At 38.5% G+C, this 23,904-nt stretch overlaps 1 protein-coding gene across 4 annotated transcripts in view; it reads right to left on the bottom strand.

Annotated features, from left to right (window-relative positions):
* Slc4a4 (solute carrier family 4 member 4) overlaps positions 1–23,904 on the bottom strand; it is a 300,898-nt gene that overhangs the window by 4,099 nt on the left and 272,895 nt on the right. For 3 of the 4 annotated variants that reach the window (XM_010606103.3, XM_010606104.3, XM_033758910.1), the window contains 7 exons: positions 19,968–20,146; positions 18,810–18,882; positions 11,565–11,633; positions 9,060–9,233; positions 6,664–6,825; positions 3,114–3,210; positions 540–619 (listed from right to left, as the gene is read on the bottom strand). In XM_010606103.3, coding sequence (XP_010604405.1) covers positions 576–619; positions 3,114–3,210; positions 6,664–6,825; positions 9,060–9,233; positions 11,565–11,633; positions 18,810–18,882; positions 19,968–20,146 — 798 coding nt within the window. In that variant the 3' untranslated portion in view covers positions 540–575. The remainder of the gene's footprint in view (positions 1–539; positions 620–3,113; positions 3,211–6,663; positions 6,826–9,059; positions 9,234–11,564; positions 11,634–18,809; positions 18,883–19,967; positions 20,147–23,904) is intronic. The other variant, XM_033758911.1, reaches the window with a different exon arrangement.

The following is a 23,904-nucleotide window of genomic DNA, read 5'->3' as shown; positions in this document are numbered from 1 at the left end:
TTTTAAATGTTATAAAGGTACCTATAATAGTCAAGAAATTCAGATAGATATCTCCTAAGATTCCATACTAGATTCCAAAAAATAATAACAAAAAAACCTCCCCAAAAGACAAAAGAGGATAATACTCTCTGAAATTAAAGGACTCACATAGTGAAAATATTCAGAGATTCCAATGTTTCGAGAATCAAGTCCAACCTGTCCCCTCCAGGGTCTTATCAAAGGGAAGAAAACTAGAGGACAAGCTTGGCCAGAAATGTTGGTTTCCCTGAAATTAGGCTGAGGCCGAAGTGACCAGGAGGTACACCTTGTGCTTTAACTTAATGACTGGAAGAGGCCATCGCTTTCAGAGTAAGTAGGTCTCTGAGAATGATTTTTTTGTAAGTGAAAGCTGGGGCAAATTTGGCCTCCAGGTAATTTATTTAAGATAAATCACAGAGAGAAAAAGAGAACACAGAGTCCTGCCAGTAGCCCCCCACTGACTGCATTTCTATGGGGAAATCATCCCACAGAACAGCGCAAAGTGCTGGGCTCTCCTTTACCTTGGCAAACCAAGCGACTGAAGGAAAGGAATTTTATCAGCATGATGTGTGGCGTTCAAGGAATGTTGATGATCTTTCTCCTGGAGAGAAAAAATATTTAAATCAAAAGTAGTAGGTAAAGTATAAAATTAGACTGGAGGGCCGGGGATTTAGCTCAGTGGTGCCGCCACCTGCCTCACAAGCACAAGGTCCAGAGTTCAATCCCTGGTACCATGAATTAATTAATTAAGAGTGGAAATGAAAATCTTCATAAAAATTGATGCATCTTTCATGACTGAAAAAAGACAAAGTAGACAATTTGAATAAATACTATAGCAAGCTAAGAGTGGCATGCAGACCGAATCACTTCATTTCCTGTACGTTAAGTTTTCCTGGAATGGTCCAATATTGTCTCCCAGTGAAAAGGTCAAGAGGGAGGTATTTCTACAATAGAGAGCATCTTCTCACTGTCTCATACTTGCTCTTGAGTTTCCTGCCATCTTCAACATTCACAATTTTGTCTGGCTATTATTCAAGATAAAAAAGGGTCTCTGAAGTTCTTTCACTGCAACTCTGCTTTGATCAGTTTTGTTCTTTTATAATTATAAAGATTGTCACGATATTTGAAAAGATTTCAATTGAAATGATCATGTGTACTTTCCTTACGTAAACTTCTAATACATCAACCTTCAGTTTATAGTCTTATAGAACTTTTGAGAGGATAAAGAAAACCGGCACATAAACTCTTACTACAAACTTTAAATTCTGGCTGGTGAATAAAAAAAAAAAAATTGTCCTTAGAAGGGACTACAGCAGGTTATGAAGCCAACAGAAGACACAGATGTACCTCACAGTCTCCTTTTGCCATTAATTCTCCAAAGATGACAAATGAAATCAGAAATTGGTTTGGGAGCTTCAGTTGAAAAAGAAATTCCTAACCCAATCCCACTGACGAGAATGGGGAGCAAGCATGGCTCAGTCACAAGACGGATGACAAAGGCAAGGCTGCGTTAGCTCTCAGTCCCCTAAACCCAGGCCCTAAGAGGCCCCAACCCCACCTCCAGGTGTTTGTGCTCAGACGTGTTCCCACACACACACACATTTCCTCAGTGTCGGTCTGCACCACCAACAGAGCGTAGCAGCAGTATGGTCCGTTACTGCTGAGATTTGGTGGTCGCACACTGCAGCTTCTGGCTTGGCGTCCCTGGCTCTGGGGGGCCATATTCCAGGCAGCCCTGCAGACAGGCTGACAGATCAAGGAGCCGAACCTGATGCCATGGCCTCGTGAGCAGGTTCGAACAACTTTGGGTCTCAAGTCTCCAGCCTGATGACAGGCTGAGGTACAATTTTAGAAGAGACCCAAGCTCGACTTGCAAAAGGGGCTTCTCCTAAAGTTCTGATGTCAGAACCACGTGAGAAAACACATGTTTGAGTTTTGTTTTTGTTTTTTGATTTGTTTGTTTGTTTGTTTGTTTTTTAGATGGGCTCACTATGTAGTTGAGACTGACCTGGAACTTACTATGTAGCCCAGGCTGGTCTCAAACTCACAGTGATCCTCCTGCCTCAGACTCCCAAGTGCTGGGATTATAGGTGTGCGCCACTATGCCCAGCTATGTTTGGATTTTTAAACTGTTGTGTGCTGTGGTGATTTGTGATTCAGTGATTGAAAACTAATACATGACATCAATAGTCATTTATTTCAAACTTTTCTTGGTAAGGCTAACTTCCTGTTAAAATCAAAATGACTATCAAATAAAACTAGAAGAATTTTAGTAGCCTTTTCTCTATAACAGTTCAGTATGCTTTGAAGTACACCTGCACCTAGAAGAATACATTTTCCTCACATGAGAAATCAAAGTGAAAGGCAACTGCTACTTGCTATGGGAAAAGCTCAAGATGCACATTTATTCTACAAATGGAGGGGTCTTTTAACTCAATAACAAAAGATGACATGTCACAACCACTATACAGTAGCCACCAGGCTATGATCCCAGAGAGACTAATGCATTACTACAATTTCTTTGAAACAGCACAAGAGAAATGAAGGAATTAGGAAGAAAAAGTACATACAAGTTACAATGAAAGAGTCGTGCTAACATTTTAGGTTGCCAATTTAAATCGAAAGTAACTATCACTAAATTCTGAATATTGACTATTGTTTCTCTGATCACTGAGAGAGCCATGATGTAATTTGTGTTTTGAGCTGATTTGGTCATTGACTGAGACCTAAGGAAGACAAACAGTAACGAACAGTGATATGGTACTATAAGCTGCCATTCTAAATACCAGTAGGGGAGAAAAAAAAGCAATTAAAAACACAGTTACAGGTTTAGCAATTAAAAAAAAAAGCTGTGATGACTTGGGGAAGAGAATAGGCTGTCAAACAAAAGTTGTAAAGGTTATAAAAGGATAAAAAGATGTTAGAGTAAAGTGTAGAGATTATAAAAATAAAATTTGATAAGAACAAAGTATAAATCTTCACATAGGAAAAATGATAAGATAGAGGGAACATTAATATAGATGATGGCTCTAAAGTATTTTCTCTGCAAGTGCAAATCATACTGAGCAAGCACGCAAGAGGTTAGTTCTACTCACTGTCGGAAGGTTTGCTATCACTTAGGAAAGGTTGTTGTTCCATGATGTCCATTGGAATTTTAATACTGGGAACCTTTTCTGAATATGGGCAGTCAGACTGTGAAAAAAAGGTACAAGTTTTTTTAGAATGTTTTATTTTATTATTCAGCCTTTTCAACTTCCCAGTTATGATCACATCTATTATACTCTCATTCACATAGTAAGGAGAAAAGCTAGAGATGTAATAGTTTCCAGTACACTGACTTTTCAAATTTTATATTTTTCCCATTCGTATTTGTTCTCCTCTCTTCTGGGTTAGTGAGGTTGAGACCACTGAAACTAGAGCCACATCAAATGGCTATTACTATAACTAAACTGGAAAGCTTTCTACAAGTTGGATTCCCAATCAGTAAACATGGAGTTTGTGCCAGTAAAGCAAATAATCTCTTTGTGTAAATAGATTAAATCTAGGAAACCTCCTAAACTATAATATGAACCTAAAATTCTTGTTTTCTTATGCTCTCTGATACTATCTCCAAGAAAATCATGGCCTTTATTTTCTTTCAAAACAAATACAATTTTTTAACATCCATTATCAAGGAGCACCTGAAAAAATACCTCTTTCCCTTATTGTAATACTATATCAGATAAAATTTTATGAATTAAAGTTCAATTTTCATCTATCAAAGATATTTGAAAACATAAACAAAACATAAGAAAATGAAACCAAAAGGAAGTGTCTATTATGGTGAGATAAGCCAAGAATCATTACCAGGATCAGATGATGAAACTTGGCAGCTCATCATGGTGCTCTTAAAGACAGGCCTCCTGACCCAAACTGTCAGATTTCCATGGAGTCATCCCTTTAATTCATAAAATTCACTGTACTGAACCCAAGTGTGGACTGAAAAGACACAATTCATCTCCTCACTGAAAATACCAAGAAGGTGATCTTGAGTTGAAATTTTTCTTTCAACTTTCAAAAGAAGTAGGAATCAAAAAGATTGTAACATAAAGCTGACCACCTATATTGAAAATTCCTTTATAATGAATCCAAAAGGACGATGATATATAATATTCTTTTAGAGAACTAAAATAATGCACTTTAGCTACCAGAGAAGAAAAACTTACTAAGATGCCATTGTGCTCTTTATGACAATGATAAGAAAAATAAGTCTTACTCCAAAACAACTCCCCAAATAATAGCACTTATAGATGGACAGGCCAGCTACCAACTCTTAATCACTGCCTCCAGAAAGCTCAAAACTAACTGTGAGTGGCAAGCTGCATCCTGCACTACTTCTGCTCCAGAGCTGTAATCCTGTGCTATAGTGGCTCCCATGTCTGTGGACCCCACACCACATGACTAACAAGTGAACACTAAGAGTCACGCTCCAGATGTAAAGCCCTCAAATATTGGTCTAACACACAGGACTCAGTGTACAGATGTTCTCTGGATCGCCTGGTTGGCTTTACCGTCTAGGAACAAATGTCCACATTTGCTTGTTTGTTTTTGGTAAGGTGGGGTGGAGAAGAGGAAGAGGAACGGGAACAAGTATCATACTCCATCAATAAATCAGTTGGCAATATGGAGCTAAAAATGGTAAACATTAACAAAAGAAGAGCATTGTTAAAATAAGAACTGAAGACCAAATTTAGGTGCTTATTTGATCCAACTTTTGCCATTAATACATAGTAAATTTATAACATTCCCCAGGGTGAATATTTTTCTTAAAAAATATTATAGAGGATTTCATAATATCATTTCATACATTTGTAAAGTGTAATAAGTTTTGTGGGGTTTTTTTGTTTTTTTTTTTTGAGACAGGGTCTCACTGTGTAGTTGAGACTGACCTGGAACTCACTATGTAGCCCAGGCTGGTCTCGAACTCAAGCAATCCTCCTGCCTCAGCCTCCCGAGTGCTGGGATTATAGGCATGAGCCACCACACCTGGTAAAGTGTAATAAGTTTTAAATTTCATGTCCATGGACATGCACTGAGGTACCCATTTTGAAAATTCAAGATGAAATACTGCTTTAATCATGTTAATATTTCCAGCATACCTTTTTTGGTCTTGAATGGCCCAGAAATTTATTTCAAATTTTGGTTTCCATTCAATGTGTAAACACATCATTTTTCTTAATGCTATATATTAATCTCTGTTGCAGTTTAAATACATTCCTTCTTTCTCTGTTATAATTGATACAGAAACTATATACCTGCTCTTGCTGAAGATGGATAGTGAGTCATAAAAGATCCTTCAGATGCTTTTCTCCTCAGCTAAATGTGCCTTATATATTTAGCTCTTTCTTACTAAATCAGTTTATCTGAAATCCAAGTCTCTCTGTTGCCTTCCTTTACTGTACTATTTCCAAGTCCTACAGAAAGAATAATCAGCCTGATCGACTGCAAATAAGCACAAAGCCTTGGATTCAGTTTTGGCTCAGCCGCTTATGGCTCCATGCATCCAGAAAAATGACAAATACACATACCAAGACACCACTGTGTTTACTTTAAATATATACAATTGTATTTGTCACTCAGACCTCAGTAGAGCCGGAAAAAATTTTGAGTTTTTGAAAATTTAAATTTAAATCTGAATCTATTCACTTGCAATGTGGAAAAAGATCCATACTTTCAAGAGCTTCTCGGATAGGTAACTAAGTAATCAATCATAGGGCAGATGCTAAAAATTAACCATATTCCTCTTTTAAAATGGGCAGTGAAACACAGAAGTCATTTTCTACACTACACTGTGTAAAATCTAGAACACATTTTTATGTACAAAGTATCATTCTGGCAGTCCTTTCAAACTGTATCTGCATGTGTGTGCACACACACACGTGTGTGGTAAGGAAAATACTTGCCATCTTTTCTCTTTGCATTGATTACAAGTCCCTACTGGAGCATCTGCATTTCTATGAATGGTCTCCGAAAGAAAAACTAAAGGTTAATAATTTCATTACCTAACTTAATCAGCTGATCACAGTACCATCTGGATGGTGATACTGTCCACTTAATTCGGTGAAGATCCCAAATTCCTGTTCCCTTTACTGCTTGTTGCAGAGTTATAGACAGGTTATGACAAATCACTTTACTACACATTCGAGGTCAGTACAACATAATAGCATGATTTTGTTTGATAGCCTGCTCAAACAGACCTATAAATTATGGGAGGTGAAATCACTGGCATTGGTCCATGTTAGGCTCAAAATTATAAAAAATGAGTTATTAGCTCAAGTACCTGTTACTGATAATAACAAAGCAAATATGTTTTCTAGCATAACTAAGCAAACTTCCTCTCTATGAGGCTGAAAATGTGCAAATGTGGTGATTTTTTTTTTCTTAGAAGTGGCTTCTAAAAAAATTAAGTTGCTTCCAGGGTATCAATGGTTACAAAAATCCCTCATTTAAAAAAAATGAAAAAAATAAAGGACAAATGTGATGGGTCACAAGACCAGACAAGTAGTCTTGGAATTCAGCCCTCCATTTCACATGAGATTAAAAAAAAAGTACATTTTTCACTTTTGTTTCTTTAGCTTTATTTGAAAAGTTTGGAAAGTTCCTCACATCATCGTTGTCGCTGTCCAAACTTCCCTTCTTCTTCTTCTTCTTCTTCTCATCCTCCTTCTTTTTCTTTTCCTTCTCTGGAATGACATCATCAAGGAAGCTGAGGTCGTGCTGGGAGAAGAGGTAGTCCATACCTTTTCTGACAGCGACAAGTGCGAGGATCTAGAGGGAAGAGAGAGACCGTGTGGATGCAGTGGAGAGACTGTGTCCTCTCCACTCAGCAAAGGCCCATCTTCGTAAAGCAAGAGTGCGACGGAACAGAATTCTGCTGACCAAGTGGGCTTGTGCTAAGCTGACCACCACCATCTTCCTCACAGGGAAAGTCACTTCATGAAAGCTTCAGTTCACACTCACTCTATTTTGTTCTCTGACATGTACAATTACTCTATTAGAATTTTAATATTTTGATATTTTTAAAAACCGCTCCTTTTCATGTTAGATTTTTAGTAAAACAGCTAAAATTGTAAAGGCAAAAAAAAAGCCTGAAAAAGACTGCCAATTATTTAAGTTTCAGAAGTTATACGGGTTTTAAAGATCTATGCCTCACACCACGAACTAGGACGTCTTCAGTGAAGTAACACTTGAGAATGCTTCGACTGCTGTTCTTACTGGGCTTCTTGAACCACTTCCCTAACAAAACTCTTACCATGAGCCTCACAACGCTCTAAATTCCTAGGTGTCTCACTTATGCTTCACCACTAATCCAAAAACTACATATTACTATCTCCATCTTACAGCTGAGCAAACAAAAACTTGCAGACATGAAGAATTTTATCAGAGGCCATGAAACCAAATAAAGGAAGAAAAGGCTCACATTGCCTGCTTCTAAAACCACTATTCCTTATCTGTACCTTTGGTTCCATGAATTGGCCTTAAAGAGCAATCCATTTCCCTTCCTTCATGTCCGAAGGTCCATTAAAGGCATCTCTGATGCACAGACAAATGCGTGTGCAGTAAGTTACGGGAGTCCTGGCTCAGCCTCACACGGAATAGTTGTTTCTGCCTCACCAAGCTCTCTAAGTATTACCTCTTCACATCTTGAGGAAATGTATACTAGCTGCCCGACTAGTAGCATAAAATTGTCTCATGACTAAAGGCTCTGAAAGAATTTTACAAAGGTAAAGCATTTTTAATATTTCTTAGCACAAGTAATAAGTGATTTACTGAATATATATTTCAAATTTATTTTGTTTGATATTTGCATTTGAGAGAGGCCAGCACACAGGAGCTTACCACAAAATTATAAACAGGTAGACAATACCACTAGGTACACAGGAGTCATTCTCATGTTAGTGATTATTACAGTATGCCAGTACTGTTTAAGAAGAAAACTCATAAGGGAATAGTAAGAAAAATATCTGACTTAATTAATATATCACTAGGTATCACCAGGTTTTTTTTACTGTTTTTTCCATATTCCTAGGAGAGAAAATGATTATAAGTAACAAATATACATAAAAATAACCCTGGTGAAGAGTAGGAGGAATTTTATTAAACTAATAAATGTGGTTCGTGTATGGAAATTGTACCCAGAACTGTGGGGGAGATAAAAGAGCTGAGGCGGCTCCGTGACCTCAGCATTCAAGTGCACACAGGTTCGTTTTCTGTAGAAAATGGAGGAGAGTTAGGGGAAGGTAAGAAATTCAGTAATGGCACAGCTCACATTTCTTCTTCCCTCTCTTCTGATTCATAGGGGTGTGAGTGCCTTCACTGGGCTTCTCGTGGTATGACGGCCAGGGTGGAGACATCTGCCTTCCCCTGAAGCTTGGCCAGCCTTGAACTACAGAAGCCCCAATAACCAGCTCATTCCATTTTCCACTCCTTCTTACAAGTCTCCAAACACTTCTATTATTTGGACCCAAATGTCCTTTATGCTTCTTTAGATTGCTTCTATGGTACAATATTTAACAATCTGTAATCTGCACTGGCATCTTTTCCGTGTCTGGTGTTGTGCTGTACACTTATTGATCACGGTTGATGTGTAAAACTGTATCAACCCTTCCCTGTCAACCCTACTGATGAGCTAACAAAGGGAGTCCATGGGCCAGCCTGAACCTGAGCTGCTATCTGTACTCTGGTGAACATGATTCTGAGGCTCATCCTAGGCAACTGTAGACATGGGAAACTTAAATTGCAACTGCTCAAACCCAGAATTGGTCCTGCACACCTGTAATCCCAGAACTCTGGGAGGCTTATGCAGAAGGATCAAAAATTTAAAAAGGGATGGAGATGAAGCCAGTTTTCAGTCCCCACTCCCACAAACAGTTACAATGATGAGCTGGAAAGTCCAAGCTGGAAACTATTCCCCACACACAAAAGATGTGTGTCTGTTATGCACAATAACCACAAGCTTGAAGCACAGCCTCCTGGCTGGGTCCAGTTAGAGGAGCACCTACCATGACAGGAAAGATGATCGCAGCCACTGTTGACTTGAGGATCCAGAGCAGGGCCAGACACAACACCTGCAGGAAAGTGAACAAGTGCACTCTGCGCAGGGGCACGTGGCGCAGGTAGATGAAGTCAGGCTGATGCTTGAGGGGCATCAGGAGCAGCTTCAGACGATCCATGAACTGGGGAGGAAAGAGGAAGAGTGTGTTACTTTGTGAGCTGGTCACAGTCATTCCCTACGCCCAACCAGCCACTGCAATTTATACTCTGCACTTTAGGGATGCAGTGTCCTCTGCAAAGGACAAAGATGGGGTAAGGAGCACAGAAATTCAGTCTAGCAAGGTCAGGCTACAGTTCAAGTCTTCTCATCTTTGTTATACTTCTGCAGATATGTTTGAAGATACTAAAAATAATGTGGCCACCAAGGAATAAAATCATCAATCAAAACATAAATTCTAGATGCTGAGCTCCAGGCTTCTATTTTTAATAACTGAGTCTCGGGAGAGAGTTTTGTGCCTATATGAGCAATGTTATGCTGAAAGAGTAATATATCTACTCTGCCTCAGTTGTCTTTTGTTGAAAGAAGAGGAGATGATGCTATGCATCATAGACATTTTGGGGATGCACTAGGACATAAAGGAAGCATTCACCTTAAAACGGGAATGCACTGACTCTTCCATATTCCACATTATATTTCTGTGGTATAACTTAACTAATACACCCAGCCATGCTTTACCATTTACTTTTCGAAGAAAAGCCACATGAGCATCACAGTGAGTTTCACCACATATATAGCTCTCATGGACACACATGTACTGAAATGACCTCTGAGAATCTGTTGACCAGATGCTGCACTTCAAAGAACAGCTGCTGAGCTGACATGGGTGATAGTTAACAGGATGATACAGAAAAACCCAATAGAGGATATTTCAGTAGAAGATGCTCGGGAAATAGTTGCTGAATTGAACAATTACAAGAACCCAGAAATATATCTCTGTTTTTGTTCTGGAGGGAAAGGAGAAGTGTAAAAGTGAACTAGACACTCACAGGTCTCTAGAGAGATTTCCTCTTTACAGGGTTTCATTCCCCCTATAGAGCTATTTTTGTCTAGTAGACCCTTCTCATTTATAAAGATTGAGTTACTACATTTCTTGCTAAATCAATCTTGTCAAAAGAGTCTGAAGAAGAAAGAATAAAGTAAGGAAAAGGGAAAGGCACTGGAGCAACAGGATTAAAGAATTTAAGATATGTGCTATTTGTCCATGAATTCAGCATGGTTCTTTTTCTCTACCATTAGGATGTCTTGAGTCTTCTCTCTATAGACATATACTGACTTCTAACCACTGATAAACCTCTCATATAGGCAAAAATCAAATTTTTGAGCTAGACTATACCATAAAGGGCAAACAAAAATAAGAAATATTAGTTTGGAGACCAAATTTAGGGTTCATATATTTTCATTTAAAGGAATATTTACGATGGGGACAAAAGCAATATATTTTATAAATATATACTCCCTAAAAGTCTCATGAGCACAGATAAAATCACAGTACATTAATCTAGTAGAGTCCATGAAAGGCCACTTTATATTTTGTAACAAATATCTCAGTGGTGAAGAGCTCTACTCAATGGACCTAAGCAGAGAAAAGTAAAGTAGGCTTTTCTCTTTGGGGGTTCTGGCCACTTGCCCAGCTCTATCTGACTTTAAAACCAAGTTAAGCTAAATTCAATAAATGAATACAAGGGCCATTTTGAAGAAGTCAAACAGACCCTCATGATGTTCACAGAACACGAAGCCTTTTCCCATTGACACACTACTGAGTGCTAAATGAGGTTACAGTTAACAAGGTGCCAGAGAGCAACAGAGAACTTCCAGTTCCCGGTGCTAATTAAATCAAATCTCAACTGAAGACAAAGTCCTTATAAAGTTTTTCCTAATTAGCTTTTTAAAAGGGGTCAGTTTTATCTAAGTTGTGAATAACGGAAGTTTTCCACAAAAGCGGTATAAAAACCACAATGACATTAATTATTCGTTGATATAAAATTTGATCACTAAGTTCAGCCATAAGAAATGCAGATCAAAAGTGAAGAGTGGTACAATATCAGGTTATTGCCAGTAGATAAATGCTACCTCAAGGGGCACACTGAAAGAGACAAGTGTCCCCTTGAGGCCAGAAGAAAAGATGTGACGAGGAAGACAGGGAAGGAGAGAGGAAAAGAGGGATGAAGGAACAGAGGGAGAAGGAAAGGAAAAACTACAGGTCTCTGAACTGTCCTGCTCAAACAACTGTTAACAGCCCACTTCAGGGATACATACTTATGATAACATTCGCTAATGCCAGCTAACTTTATTGATTAAACCAGAAATGAAAAGCAGGTGAAAGAGAAAGTAGAAAATAAATGTATTTTTTAAACCTAGCATTGATGTTTAGTAATTTTCTTTAAAGATCTATTACTAAATTATTCTTACTCCTAAAAATCTACAACTTTCTCAGATTGCTATGAAAACTTACCTGTACCCCATTCAGCGAAGCTACACCCATGTACAGGAACACACCATAAAGTACAGGCATAGGAATAAACTGGGAAGGAAAGAAATGGACAAAGGCTTAAAATAGCAGTAATAAAAACATTATGGGAAAGGAATGGTTTTAAAAAACACTAAATCTGAAAAACACTAAATCTGAAAAAAAAGAGGGTCTATATCAATCACATGGTACCTTTAACTATTGTGATTTATCAATTGATAAACTTCTAAACTCTGTGCTAGAAATAAAGGGAAGAGGGTGAAGAGAACTTTTAATTTTCATTTGATGCCTTTTATTTTACAATTAGCACACATAACCTTAGTAGTTGTTTTTAATTAATTTAAAAAAAAACTTTTCCTTAAAGAGACCATATAAACCAGATGCTTGCAGGGGCTGTGAGGCATTGATAAGTTGCATCCAGCATCTTTTCAAAGAAGTCCGCTGAATGTTCCTGAATGATGTCTCCACATGTCTAAATATCTCCTTCAATGAAATAAATATCACATGACTGTTGCCTTGCTTCTCCATACTACTAGGAGGATGAACTAATGAGAAACCTGCCTGAGAGGGGCATGGGGCTTCTGGAAGAAATTAATTGCATACATGAATGAATACACCACTTCTAAAACAAAATTAATGCATTTTATGCATCATTTAGCAAAAACATCTCTACATCAATATGAAGTGTTTCTACAATGAGAAGTTTCTAATGTGATCAGCCTAAAAACTCCACGTAATCCTTAGACCTGTGAAATGAAAGCAAACCCAGCATGATTTTGATTCGGAGGAGTCTTTGGTCTAGATAATAAAAGGTTCTCAACCAGAGCTTGTGAGAAGAAATCCAAGCGATTTCAGGATTTTGCAAAAGTAAAATACTGAAACTGCAAGTCAACTAAGGCCAATCTTTCCAAATCCACACAAAGGAGGTAACCGTAAGCAGAAAATACAGTATGTCAGCAGAATAATAGTTTTAAGTTTCCTACATGGAAGAAAGTGCCATTTCTAGCAGCCTCTTTTCTGTGATTACCCAAAGCAGTTCTGCCTAGGAAACACTCAGGCTACTGTTAGAGAATCAAGAATCCAAAGTGTACCAAGACTTCTCAAAATGTTACTGGCTGCCCATATAAATGGACTAAATACATTTCCTTTTATAAAATGTCAAATGCTTTTTCTAGAAAAGATTAGCAATTTCAATGTAGCTAATTTTGATCTTGAGCTCAGGAAAAGAGAAGGAAAGAACTTGGCTGTGGAGGGGAGCTAAGGACAGGCCAGCAGCAGAGCTAAGGCAGATGTTCTGTTTCTATTCCTTCAAATGCTTCTGTATTCTTTAACACCCCCCAAAGGGGGGGGGCTAGCTGAAGAACTACTTTATTGATTTAATTCATTTTTAAGCTGTTCCATTTTCCTTAGTATATGATGGTTTATTTCTTTTTTCACTTTCAATTTTGAAAGGAAGAAAAGTAGGAGCAGAAAAGAGAACAGTTTATTCATAAAGAAGTTAGAATTCCTGCAGCAGTTACTTTTAAGAAAAGCATTTTTTATCTTAAACATAAGTGTCCCATAGGGCCCATCTCTGGGCTCATTCATTTCTCTAATGTGAGTCTAAAGTCAAAGTGAGAGGAAGTTGTACCCTGGGGCTGAGGGCCATACTCTCTGAATTTGATTACAGGCCTACTCAAAATGAACCTGAAGGGATCACTAACACAGATCAACACGGGAATGGGCAGGAATCGTTTTTTAAAACATATTCTTTGTTGAGAAGGGGGGTTGCCAAGATTTTTGGTCAAGTTCAATGTGATAGAAATATCTTATCAAACTGGCCATTTTTTTACAACAACATAAGATCTCAACAAGAATGATCCAGCATGGAATGCTTGGTAAAATTTGACAGAATTATTAGGTCATAAGTTCATAAGACGTATCAAATGGTCAAGTCTTTAAAATTGGTCACTTTGAAATTATTCTTCAAAACATAAATGTCACAGAAAAGGGCTAAAGGTGTAGGGAAAGTGGGAAAGGTAGCAGAAGGGGAATAAGGGAAAAGAAAAAAATGTGAGAAAATTAAAAAATGGAATTAAAGTGTTTGTAAAGGGGGAGGAGAGGAGAGGGCGAAGGGAGGGCAGGGACAAGGGGAAAAAATGAGAACCAAGACCTGTCATGTAAAGGTACAAGATCCCAATGATGAATGGTAACTGTATGGTATACCTACAATGTACCAATAAACTCAATAAAAAAAACATAAATGTCTCAAATGAAGGAAAAGAATATTTTTTAAAAGATAGAACACCATCTAAAGTTATAGTGATATAATATACATAATAGTAGGTGAATGTTTTTATAAAGCAAGGCAAAAGAAACTGAAATGTAAAATCACACAGTATTCAGGGTTATAGGCACATCAATAGCCAAATGATAAAATTATGCAAAGAAAATTATATAAATAATCAATCATACCCAAAAAGTTAATTACGAAGTAGTAGTACATTCAATATGTACTCAAAAATAAGTGAGTGATCCTATGAAATCAGGATGAAAGTAACACAACAATACGTAGATCACAGCACTAGATTTTCAAATTCTAGTGAATGCAATTCTATACATTTTTACTTACATTCCATTCTATTACCAATAGTGTTAGAATATTTCCAGAAGAAAAAATATGAAAAGGATAAGTTTAATAAGAAGGCAAGATTGTGCTTGGTCAACACAGAGTTCAGTACAGCAGCGAGATCCCTAGCAGCGGTTACTCTGTACATTTGGGGAGTGTGTGTGTGTGTGTGTGTGTGTGTAAAACACAAAGTGTTGGGCACAGAAGTCAGACAGTTCTGGGTTCAAATTCTAACTACCAGCTGTGTAACCTTTAGAAAATTGCTAACTTCTCTCCTTAGCCAGCTTATCTAAAAAGTGGCTCTCATAAACACTATGTAGCAGGAAAACATCCAGTCCAGAGCATGGCTCATAACAGACACTCACTGAATGACAGATGTGATGCGGTGTTGATATTGTCATTGTCCTGAGGACCTGACTGACAGGTGCAGTAGCAAAATCGCCAGCCCCCACTCAGTCCCTCAGTGCTGGCAAGAGTATTGGTCAGAGTACTGTAGAAGGTAGGATTAAAAGCCTTTTACTTAGGCTCTACTGTATTGCCTCTATTAAAATTATAACACCTGCCTTCAGAACTACATTATCAAAACAATATACTAATTTCCTTCAGTCTTAAAAATCTAAGTTGATAAACTGTTAATTTTCAACCTCAACTCTGAACTAAACTGGAAAAACTAAAAAAACTCGCTAATGAGAAGTTCAAGAAAATGCCACATCTCTCTCCATAAAACAGAGAAGTAAGAAGAAAAAGAGAGAGGTAAGAACCTTTAAAAGGTGACAAACCCTGAGGGTCGTGACATTAGCTTTAGTATTAGAGCTTCCTGAGCTCAACTCTTGGCTCTACCACTTACACACTTTGTGACTGGGTGTCAGTAATTTGGCAAATTACTGATAAGTTTGTTCTCTCTGTAAATGCAGGTAATTATTACTGTCTGTTTTGAAGATGTCATTGGGGGAACTAAATTGTAAAAATCAGTGCTGAGTCCTTAATTCAATGCCGAATTCAAAAAATAGGCTCATCATCAGATCCTTTCTCTGCTTCCTTGGTATGAGCAGAGCATGACATATTGTAGGAACTCAACAAATATGTGCCAAGTACAAATTAAGTGCAGTCTTCCACACTTCAGAACACTAAACAAATCTTAAAGATAAATTTTAGCCACACCTCATGTTGAAGATAAACTAATTCAAGCAAAGGGAACAGAAGTAGCAGTGAGCTTTATTTGATCTTTGTTTCTTGAGGCTTGCCAAAAAAAGAAAAAAGGAAAAGTAAGCTCAAGGAATAATAGCCTTTCATCTTTTTGCAGTTCTTTCGTCTCCCTTGGCTTCTCCACACAAATAATGGTGATAACAGGCAGGGCTTCAACTGAAGAAACATCATGGAAACCATTTATCCAGCCTGGGAAGCCAGTTGTGACCTGAATCAGTGGTGAAATTCAGCACTTCGAGGCAAGTGTGACGGTCGCTGGCTAGTGCCAAGGGGTACCCTTGCGAACTAAGTTGATACACTACATTTCTTTACATGGTTCCTCATAAAAGACAGATTTCAGTACAGAGATCATAATGGGGTCAGAAACTTCATGTTCAAAGCAAACTCGCATAAGTAATCACAGGGAACAAGTACCTATACCGCTTGGTGCATGAGAGAAAATTTCTAAGCTCACTGCAGACTATTAAACTTATAAGGGAAATAAGGAGTCTGTAGGAAAGACAGAGCCACTTCATTCTTAAAAGGTGCACATTTCTCCTATTCCCTTCATTTGATCTGCCTTTCCAAGGCAGGCTCTTAAACAAACATTTTCTGAAGCTGTCACTTGCTCCTTTAAGAAACATGGTCACTGGAGGAGGAAAAAGGGTTTCCTCCTTCAAAGTAACCTCTGACACCACTTTGTGTGAATTCTGGGGTTAATTATTAAGGGTGACTTTGCCTTAGTTGCAAACTTAGGTTTCGGTTAAATTGTACCCTCAATGCCAGCTTCTTCCTGTATTGACTTTTAAAAGGAACTAACAAGTGACTTTTCAAATGATGTCTGACAAACACACATAACTCACCAAGTTTCACAGGACGAAGGGCATGTGATCTAAAATTGGGAAACAACTAAGTCTTGTTTTCAGAAGTCAGGAATAGCTTCACTTATTGAAGTAAGGAATTTCCATTGCTGTTTTTAAATATTGTTTTCCATAATGCATTTTAAGCTACATTGACAAAACCACTCCATTTCCCATATATTGGGCAAAACTGTGCTTAACAAAAAAATGTTGACTGAACTACGTTTTACCCTGAATTTTACAATGATCATTTTTACAATGACTTTTACAATCCCAAAAGGGGATATCCCAAAGTTGCTAGGTGGAAGTAATGTCAGTCATGGACACTGACAGCCGAGGGACAGCCACAGCCTGTATACTCAAGGAGCACCACGCTCATGTTCACTGACCCCCCAGTGTCTCCCTTTTCTGACCTTTGACCTCTGACCTCTGTGCTTTGCGCGTGAGGGGCAGAATGAATCATGGCAAGAAGGTACGTGGCTTTCCACATTAACTCTTCTGCAGTCAAGTCCAGGTGTAGTGTGAGGAAACAGAAAGAGATATTGGTGAAAATACGCTTCTTCAAATCTTCCTAAAAATGACAATTGTATCTGTTCTCTGAGTCCCTTTGAAATCATAATGATTACTCAGCTGATTGTGTTTCCAGGACTAAAGCCAATTTGCTGTAACAGACATACAAAAAAGAGAGCTTTTAAATACATCTAGATTCTCTGAATTAGGGTTTATATCATATTAATAAAAATAAATCATATAAAAGTAAAAGACAGAATGAAGCATTGGGTAGCGAGTAAATCTGGACTAATGAAGAGATTACTGTCTGCTGATCCTTTTCTAGTAAATAAGCATGAGGAGAGTCCATACAAGCAAGGAGGAAAACTCATTCCTAGTACGGCCACCCACAATACAGGGTCATAACTATCTACAATGAGCTCCACAAATGACCTGGGTAAGGTAACAGTTGATTTCCTTCTGTCCTGATAGAACCAAAGTTCAGTACTCTTTTTAGGTCCTCTTGTACAGCACCAGAAACAATTTCTCAGAGGCTACTGTTAATTTTAGTTCTCTGTGTGTTACCTGAGAAATAAAGTCCTTCATGAATTTAAATCAGAGATTGATTTAACTGGACAGTTGTCATTGTGGAAACCAAGGATGAAATATAAATTATTAAATATTTTAACTGTTTTCCAGGGATTGTGTACCTAATGTAAATTTAGTATAAAGGCTCTAAAGACAAAGTTAACTTTGTAAGTTAAGGCAGTGGTAGTGAACCTATGGAATGCACATTATTTGTTTTTCTTTTAAGACAAAAATGTGAGTTATGAATTGATTTTTCTAAACTAAAACCTCAGTATTCACATTTAGTTGAAATGTTGGCACTTCACGGTAAATACGTAGGTTTTGGGTTGCAGTTTGGGTCCTCATCTCTAAAAGTCAACTGGGTTAAGGAATTATAGTTCCAGGTTCCTAAAATTCATGTGTTTAGCCACTGACATAAGATTTGCTAATGTGAGAAAAATGGAGGGCTTTTGTTTTTCACTATCTATAGTTGTGTACTGTTTGAATTCTTCAAACATATACTACTTTACCAGTTGTCTAACTGAGCACTTAAACTTTGAAAATTAAAATTATTTAAAAATAAAAAATTTCAAGAAAAAAATTGGAGATTGTTAATGGTAGTGGTATACAGCTGTATGAGTGATTTCTGTGGTACAAAGCATAAGATACAAATTATTAATAATTGACTAGCTACCTCACAAGCACAAACTCCTGAGTTTGCTCCCCAGTACCAAAAATAAATAAATATATAAATAATAATTGACTGGCATTGTGTCATAAAAGAAAATCAAAAGCTTTACAGGCAGGACTATATTAACCTTCTCTGGTCCTATTTCTGGTCTGAAGCCATCATATATCATTTTATTTATCTACCTAGGCAAATATCTACCCATCAACCAAACCTATGTGTTGTTTCCTCACTTTCTAATCTACCAGGTAATTTTTTCTTCTCCAAAAGTTCACTTCTAAAGTTTTCTAATTATAAATTAGTAATAGTTTACTCGTTTCCTTTTAAAGGCTATTGGTCCTTGTGATTCGATGAAAATAAGAACCTAGCAAAACTAAGAACAGGAGAAAAAATTCATCCTGAATCACTCATATTCTCTGGAGGTCTAATGGAGGTACAGAGGAGGATTGAGGTAAAAGTACATGGAGGGTAATGAAAGAAAGGATTGGTAGGAAGACCAGAAAGCAGAAATATGTGGGTGGATGGCAGGGTGGGGAGGTGGGAGTGGGCAATTAGCCATCTTGAAATGTGTGAAACTGACATTCTCACAGGTCAGAAAGTTTAAATATTGGTAATTACTATGGTTTAACCAAGTAACTGCAAAAGTAGTAAGCCCAGGGGTGATGGACTCAAAAAAGAAATCAAGAGATGTGTTTTTCAAAGTCCTCTTGCCATTGGACCCTTGCTTCAGTGTGCTACGGAACTGAGGAAGATCTCGCAAACATTTCCCTCTTCACTGGTTCAAATACCAGTCGGTGTTCTGAGAAACAGGAGGTGGTGTTTCACATATTTACCTTCAGGATGGGAGCCATAAAGACTGACAGGCCAGTCAGAATAAACACAAGGGTTCCAGTGACTCTTTGTTCCCTGAAATCAAATCAAGAGATTACCAATCCACTTCTTGTTTTCATAAACATGCTCTAGTCTTTTCTCCACCAAACAAGACTATACATTGACCAAACCAAAGTTCAGTTAAAACAGTGAAGGCTTTGATATCATGCAACTAATATCTCAGGACATAAATTAACTTACATAACTATAAAAATTTTTCTTAAAATTATTACAACATGTGATTCAAATGCATAAAGAAAGGAGTGATTTTGCTAAAGCTTTTGCTACTTTTAGAGTCACAAAAGAAAAAAATCACTTGGTGTATCAATTAACTACTGGCCTCTTTGCCTCTCTTATTTTTCAAACTTGTCCCATTGTGTAATTATACCTTCTTTCATAGAAAACAGATACTACATTGTCCCACACTCTAATTAACAAACAGCTCAAGGAAATTTCGTGAGTGCAATAAATCACACAAGTCTAATTTCTAAATATACAACAAAAGTACTTCTTAACAAATATGATTCCCTTCTAACACCCTCTTCCCCATCCCCCCAAAACTAATCACCCACTGTTGAGACATGGGGAATGCTGGCTTGGTTGTGTGAGCTGGTGCTTGCAGGCACTGTGTGCTCTCAGAAGCAGTTGACAGAGCATGAAGGTCTTCTGCCACTGCCCTTCATGCTGCCCAAATCCAACAGCTGGAGGTTAAAGTTTCAAAGTGCTTATGGGGGCAGAAAATAGACTGAAAAATAAGAATTCCTTTTCCTTCATAGAATCTTAAAATTCATAAGCAGATTCAGGAGTTTTAGGATCTTTATGTATGATTGATTGAGATACAGTAAGAAAGGCAGCACCAAATCACCTACATTATGAAGAAATTGTGTTTTGTGTTGCATACATAACTTAGCCTTCTGTTAGTTGAAGGAAATTTATATATAATAAATAAACTGAAAAAAATTAATGAAAACTCTTTCTGATTAAAAGTCCTTTCTAGAACAGAAAATGTAAGAATAAGTTAATTATCACCAGCTCTATCTGCTCCAAATCTGCCCATTTCCTTCGGAAATACAGATGTCCACAATGTGTTCTAAAGAACCCTTTTGCTTTAGTTCACCCACCTCACTCCCAGAAACTTCGGCTGCTCTCCCGGTGCAGATGTCTCCGTCTCCATCTTTAAACTGTCAATGTGCGCAATGGAGATCACAGTAGCAGCCACGTACCAGGGGAGGCCCATGAAGGAACACACCACCATGATGACAGCCACCCAGAAGAGATCCAGGTGATATCCAGCTCCTTTCTGTGGAGAGAGCCAATGAAACCTTCTGGAGAAAATACTTAGAGCTGCTAGCCCCAGTTTTATTCCCTGATAGGATTTAAGATTATCAAAAGAAAATAACTCATTTCTTGGTCAAAATATTAGAGGGTCAGATCTTTGGGGAAAGGAACTTCATCTTCCTCATTCTGTTCTCCCAGCAATTGAACACACAGCCACCTCTTAACAGTCACAATAGCACACAGCACCTATACTATCATGGTTGTGAATAACTTAGATTTAAGCACTGCTTCACTTAGTATTTATTTACTGTTAATTAACCGTATCCAATTCTGTAAGCAAAAACGTAGAGACAGGAGGCCATTTTGGAAAGTTATTGGACTGTTCAATGAAGTAACACAGGCAAAGTATCTCCTAGTAACATAAATGGTGCTGGTAGTAGTTGCTACAAAGTAGCAGCTCAATAAATGGAGGCAGCAGTAGCAGTGGAGTAGGGCGTGATGACAAGAGCAATGAGCAGGCACTCTGCCTTTTCCAGTGGGCAGCATTTAGCCATTGGATGAATGAGTACATGTAGCTGGTGCTAAGTACATGTAGAGTAAAGATCCCCAACAACCCAACTCTGATATGATATGAAGACCATTCTCAACTTTCACAGCATAGGACAATAATTGTTAACAACCTCTTACTCATAATCATTCAGAGCCCCTTAGTCAAAAGAGGTTAACTTCAATCACCGCCCAACAATCATAATGACATTTACTGACCACAAGAGCAGACAATGCAACACAAGGTCTGGTTCTTCTACTCACTAGACAAATATTGTTAAATGTCTCTACAGTGTTATTCTATGGTTGTATTTCTCTGCTCTGTTTGTGAAGAAATCAAATGCTTAATTTCCCTCTGGGCCTGAGGGAAGAGAGAAGTCCACACTCACTGCATGCAAGCACACCCTGAGGTCAGAGTGTGACCCTCCCAGGGAATGGAGAGGTCACTCTCCATGGGGAGCTGTGATCTACATCAGGCACCCATGACTGTTATCATTCAGATCTTGTTACACTTTGTGAGAACACTGCTCTCCCCTCACTGAAATACCAAGAGATTCTACCCCTGGCTTTCACGCCTGGGTCTAATCATGTTCCCAGAGAGCACTTAGCAGGTGAGGGCGTGGGCACAAAGAAGAAAGGCTTGTGCTCATTTGGACCAGAATTGGCTGAGAACAAAAATCTGCTCATGGGAAAAAGAGATTAATATGCAATGTAAGAAGCAAAATTGTGAAGTAAGGAGAAGAATAAGGTGGAAGAAAGGAAGGCCACTATGGGATAATCTGAAATAAACACATTCAATAATGACTAAGGTGGTAAATATCATGCCATATCAGGGAATCTCGGGCATTCATTCTTTCAACAAATACTGACTCTCAACTCAGTACCAGGCATGGCTCTAGCTGCTGGTGACACATCTGTAAATAAAAGAGAGAGAAATGCCCATCCTTGTGAAATCTGTTTATAGAGGGAAACAGCAATAAATCACATAAACAAGCTATCATAAGTAATAATAAGTACTAAGAAGGAAGAATCCAGACTTGTACACTGAGCACAATGGGAGGGTGAAACAGAAGGGTGAGAGGACTTTCTGTGTCGTGCACTTTCTGACTGCTGTACTGGGTACAGACTGAGTAGGTAGAGCCAGCAATGCTGGTCAGGAAGTGCCTGCCATTATCACTGCTGCAGGTGTCAATGAGGGCCAGGACAGCAGCCACACAGGGGACAGAGAGTGATGGGTCCTGGCTGCACTTCAAGCCAAGTCTGGGACCTGACTCCACCTGCTTGTGTGCACAACTGAACCAGCATCCACAGCCTCATCCTTCCCTTGCCCTTCCTGAATCTTCCACCACCAACACCACTTTCTTCCACATGTAATTCCTCAGATGGGGTTCACTCACTAGTGCTTGGGGGTAAATGTCCATTTGGCCTCTCCACCTGGAACAGTCTTCTCTTCCTTGGCCCAGCCTCATCTACCCTCAAGAGCTAAGCTAGCCTCAAACTTCTCTGATGATTCATCTGCCCCAGCCCAGGTTAGGTGAATTGAGCAAGGTTAGATCTTCTTTGCATCCACCACTTCCATGGCATCCTGTCCATTGTAGTCACAGCACTCTAACTGATGTCTGAATCATACGTATGTACTTATCTCTGAGACTAAACTGTCATGAACACCTGGACTGTCTTGTTTTTTCTTTTATTCTGAATCCCCCAGTCATTAGAGTACATGATGTACAATTGATTCTCAATAAAATTTTGTTTAAAAAGAGGAATGACAAATAGCATGTACACATTTTCCTAAAGGACAGCTATAAACTCTTAACTAGCCATACAAAAATGAAGATGCTGTTAACTGGTGTACATGTGAAACATGTAGGGGAGGAGGGAGGACAACAGCTGAAAGCATCACACACTTTCAAGCAACAAAGACTTCAAATCCTGTTAGAGCTAGCAACATAACACAATACACACACTCCCCAGGTCTTGTTGCTAGAGAATGTACAATGTGCACACTGGCCAGATCAATGGACCAAAAGAAAAGCAGTCCTACCGAGCATCAGGCTTGCTACCTTGTGCTGGCTTGATCTCCTTCAAGGGACACAAATCTGAGTCAGCTAATTGAAGACAAGCACAAAGCAATCACAAATCATTGATGAGGGTGGGAAAGGATTTCAGATCACAAAACATGAAGGCAATTGTGCTTAACCATCAGAATAAATAAAAATTCTGGGATAAAATCACTATGGACACGTGATTACTCTGTTCTCCTTGGTACCATTTCCTTCAAAATGTATTATTCTGGCAGAGAAGCAGAGGAGCCCAGCCATGCAGGCCATCTGGTAGCACCACCCCTTTGGAACAGAGGAGCAGAGGAGCACAGCCAAGACTGCTGCATCTACCTGGGCCATGCCAGCACCTGGATCCATACCACAGAGGGGCAGTGGGTCAGAAAGACCATTGTTCTGAGTCTAGAATATGGAACAGAAGTGAGCAACAGAAAGAGGGCCTCTTTGAGCCTACTAGATGAAAACTGAAGCCCTGCAATCAAGGCACACCAAATCACCAAAGTTAGTAAGTTGGAGGGAATACCCCCTCCCATTGGAAACTTGGACTATCGTCAGAGAAGGGCAGCAGGAACATGCAGTAGAACCTTGTAGTTTAAGCCAGCAGGTGGTCAGGGAGCTCAACCTGGGCCTTAGAGCCAGAAATCAGCCTGAACCTCAGGGGACAGCTGCTGGCTTGCTGAGACTAATTGACTTAAATCTGCACACTCCTACCTACACTGTCTATTGTGACAGCACAGACAAACCCTGAAGGAGGCCCTTTATTTTTATTTATATTTTCAAAGTAATTTTTCTCTTATTTTTAATAATTTAAAAAATTATTTTTTCTCTTTTCAATTTTTTTCTTTTTCAAATTTTCCCCTTTTTCTTTTTCCTTTTTTCTCTCTCACTCTCTCTCCCACCATGTTCTTTATTTCTCTCCCTTTTTATCCCTGTTTTTGTCCCAATTCAAATTTCTTTTTTTTTCCTTTCTTATTCTTCTCTCTTTTTCCTTCTCTTGATTGTCATGAGTTTTAAAGGAAAATGAATATAGTTTCTAGCCTCCCTATGATGTTAGGTTGTACTGTTTTTGTGTTTGTTCTTTTGTTCTGTCTTTTCATCTTGTCTTCAACAGCTTCCTGGAGTTTGCATAATTGGCCTGTGTCTGGTGGCCTTGCTTCTAACCTTTCCCTATCCT

Source organism: Fukomys damarensis, unplaced genomic scaffold (genome assembly GCF_012274545.1).
Source record: "Fukomys damarensis isolate Sample0158 unplaced genomic scaffold, DMR_v1.0_HiC HiC_scaffold_35, whole genome shotgun sequence".
Lineage (NCBI taxonomy): Eukaryota > Metazoa > Chordata > Mammalia > Rodentia > Bathyergidae > Fukomys > Fukomys damarensis.
The sequence above is the reverse complement of the archived record's forward strand: the minus strand, read 5'-3'. Positions and strand labels throughout refer to the sequence as shown.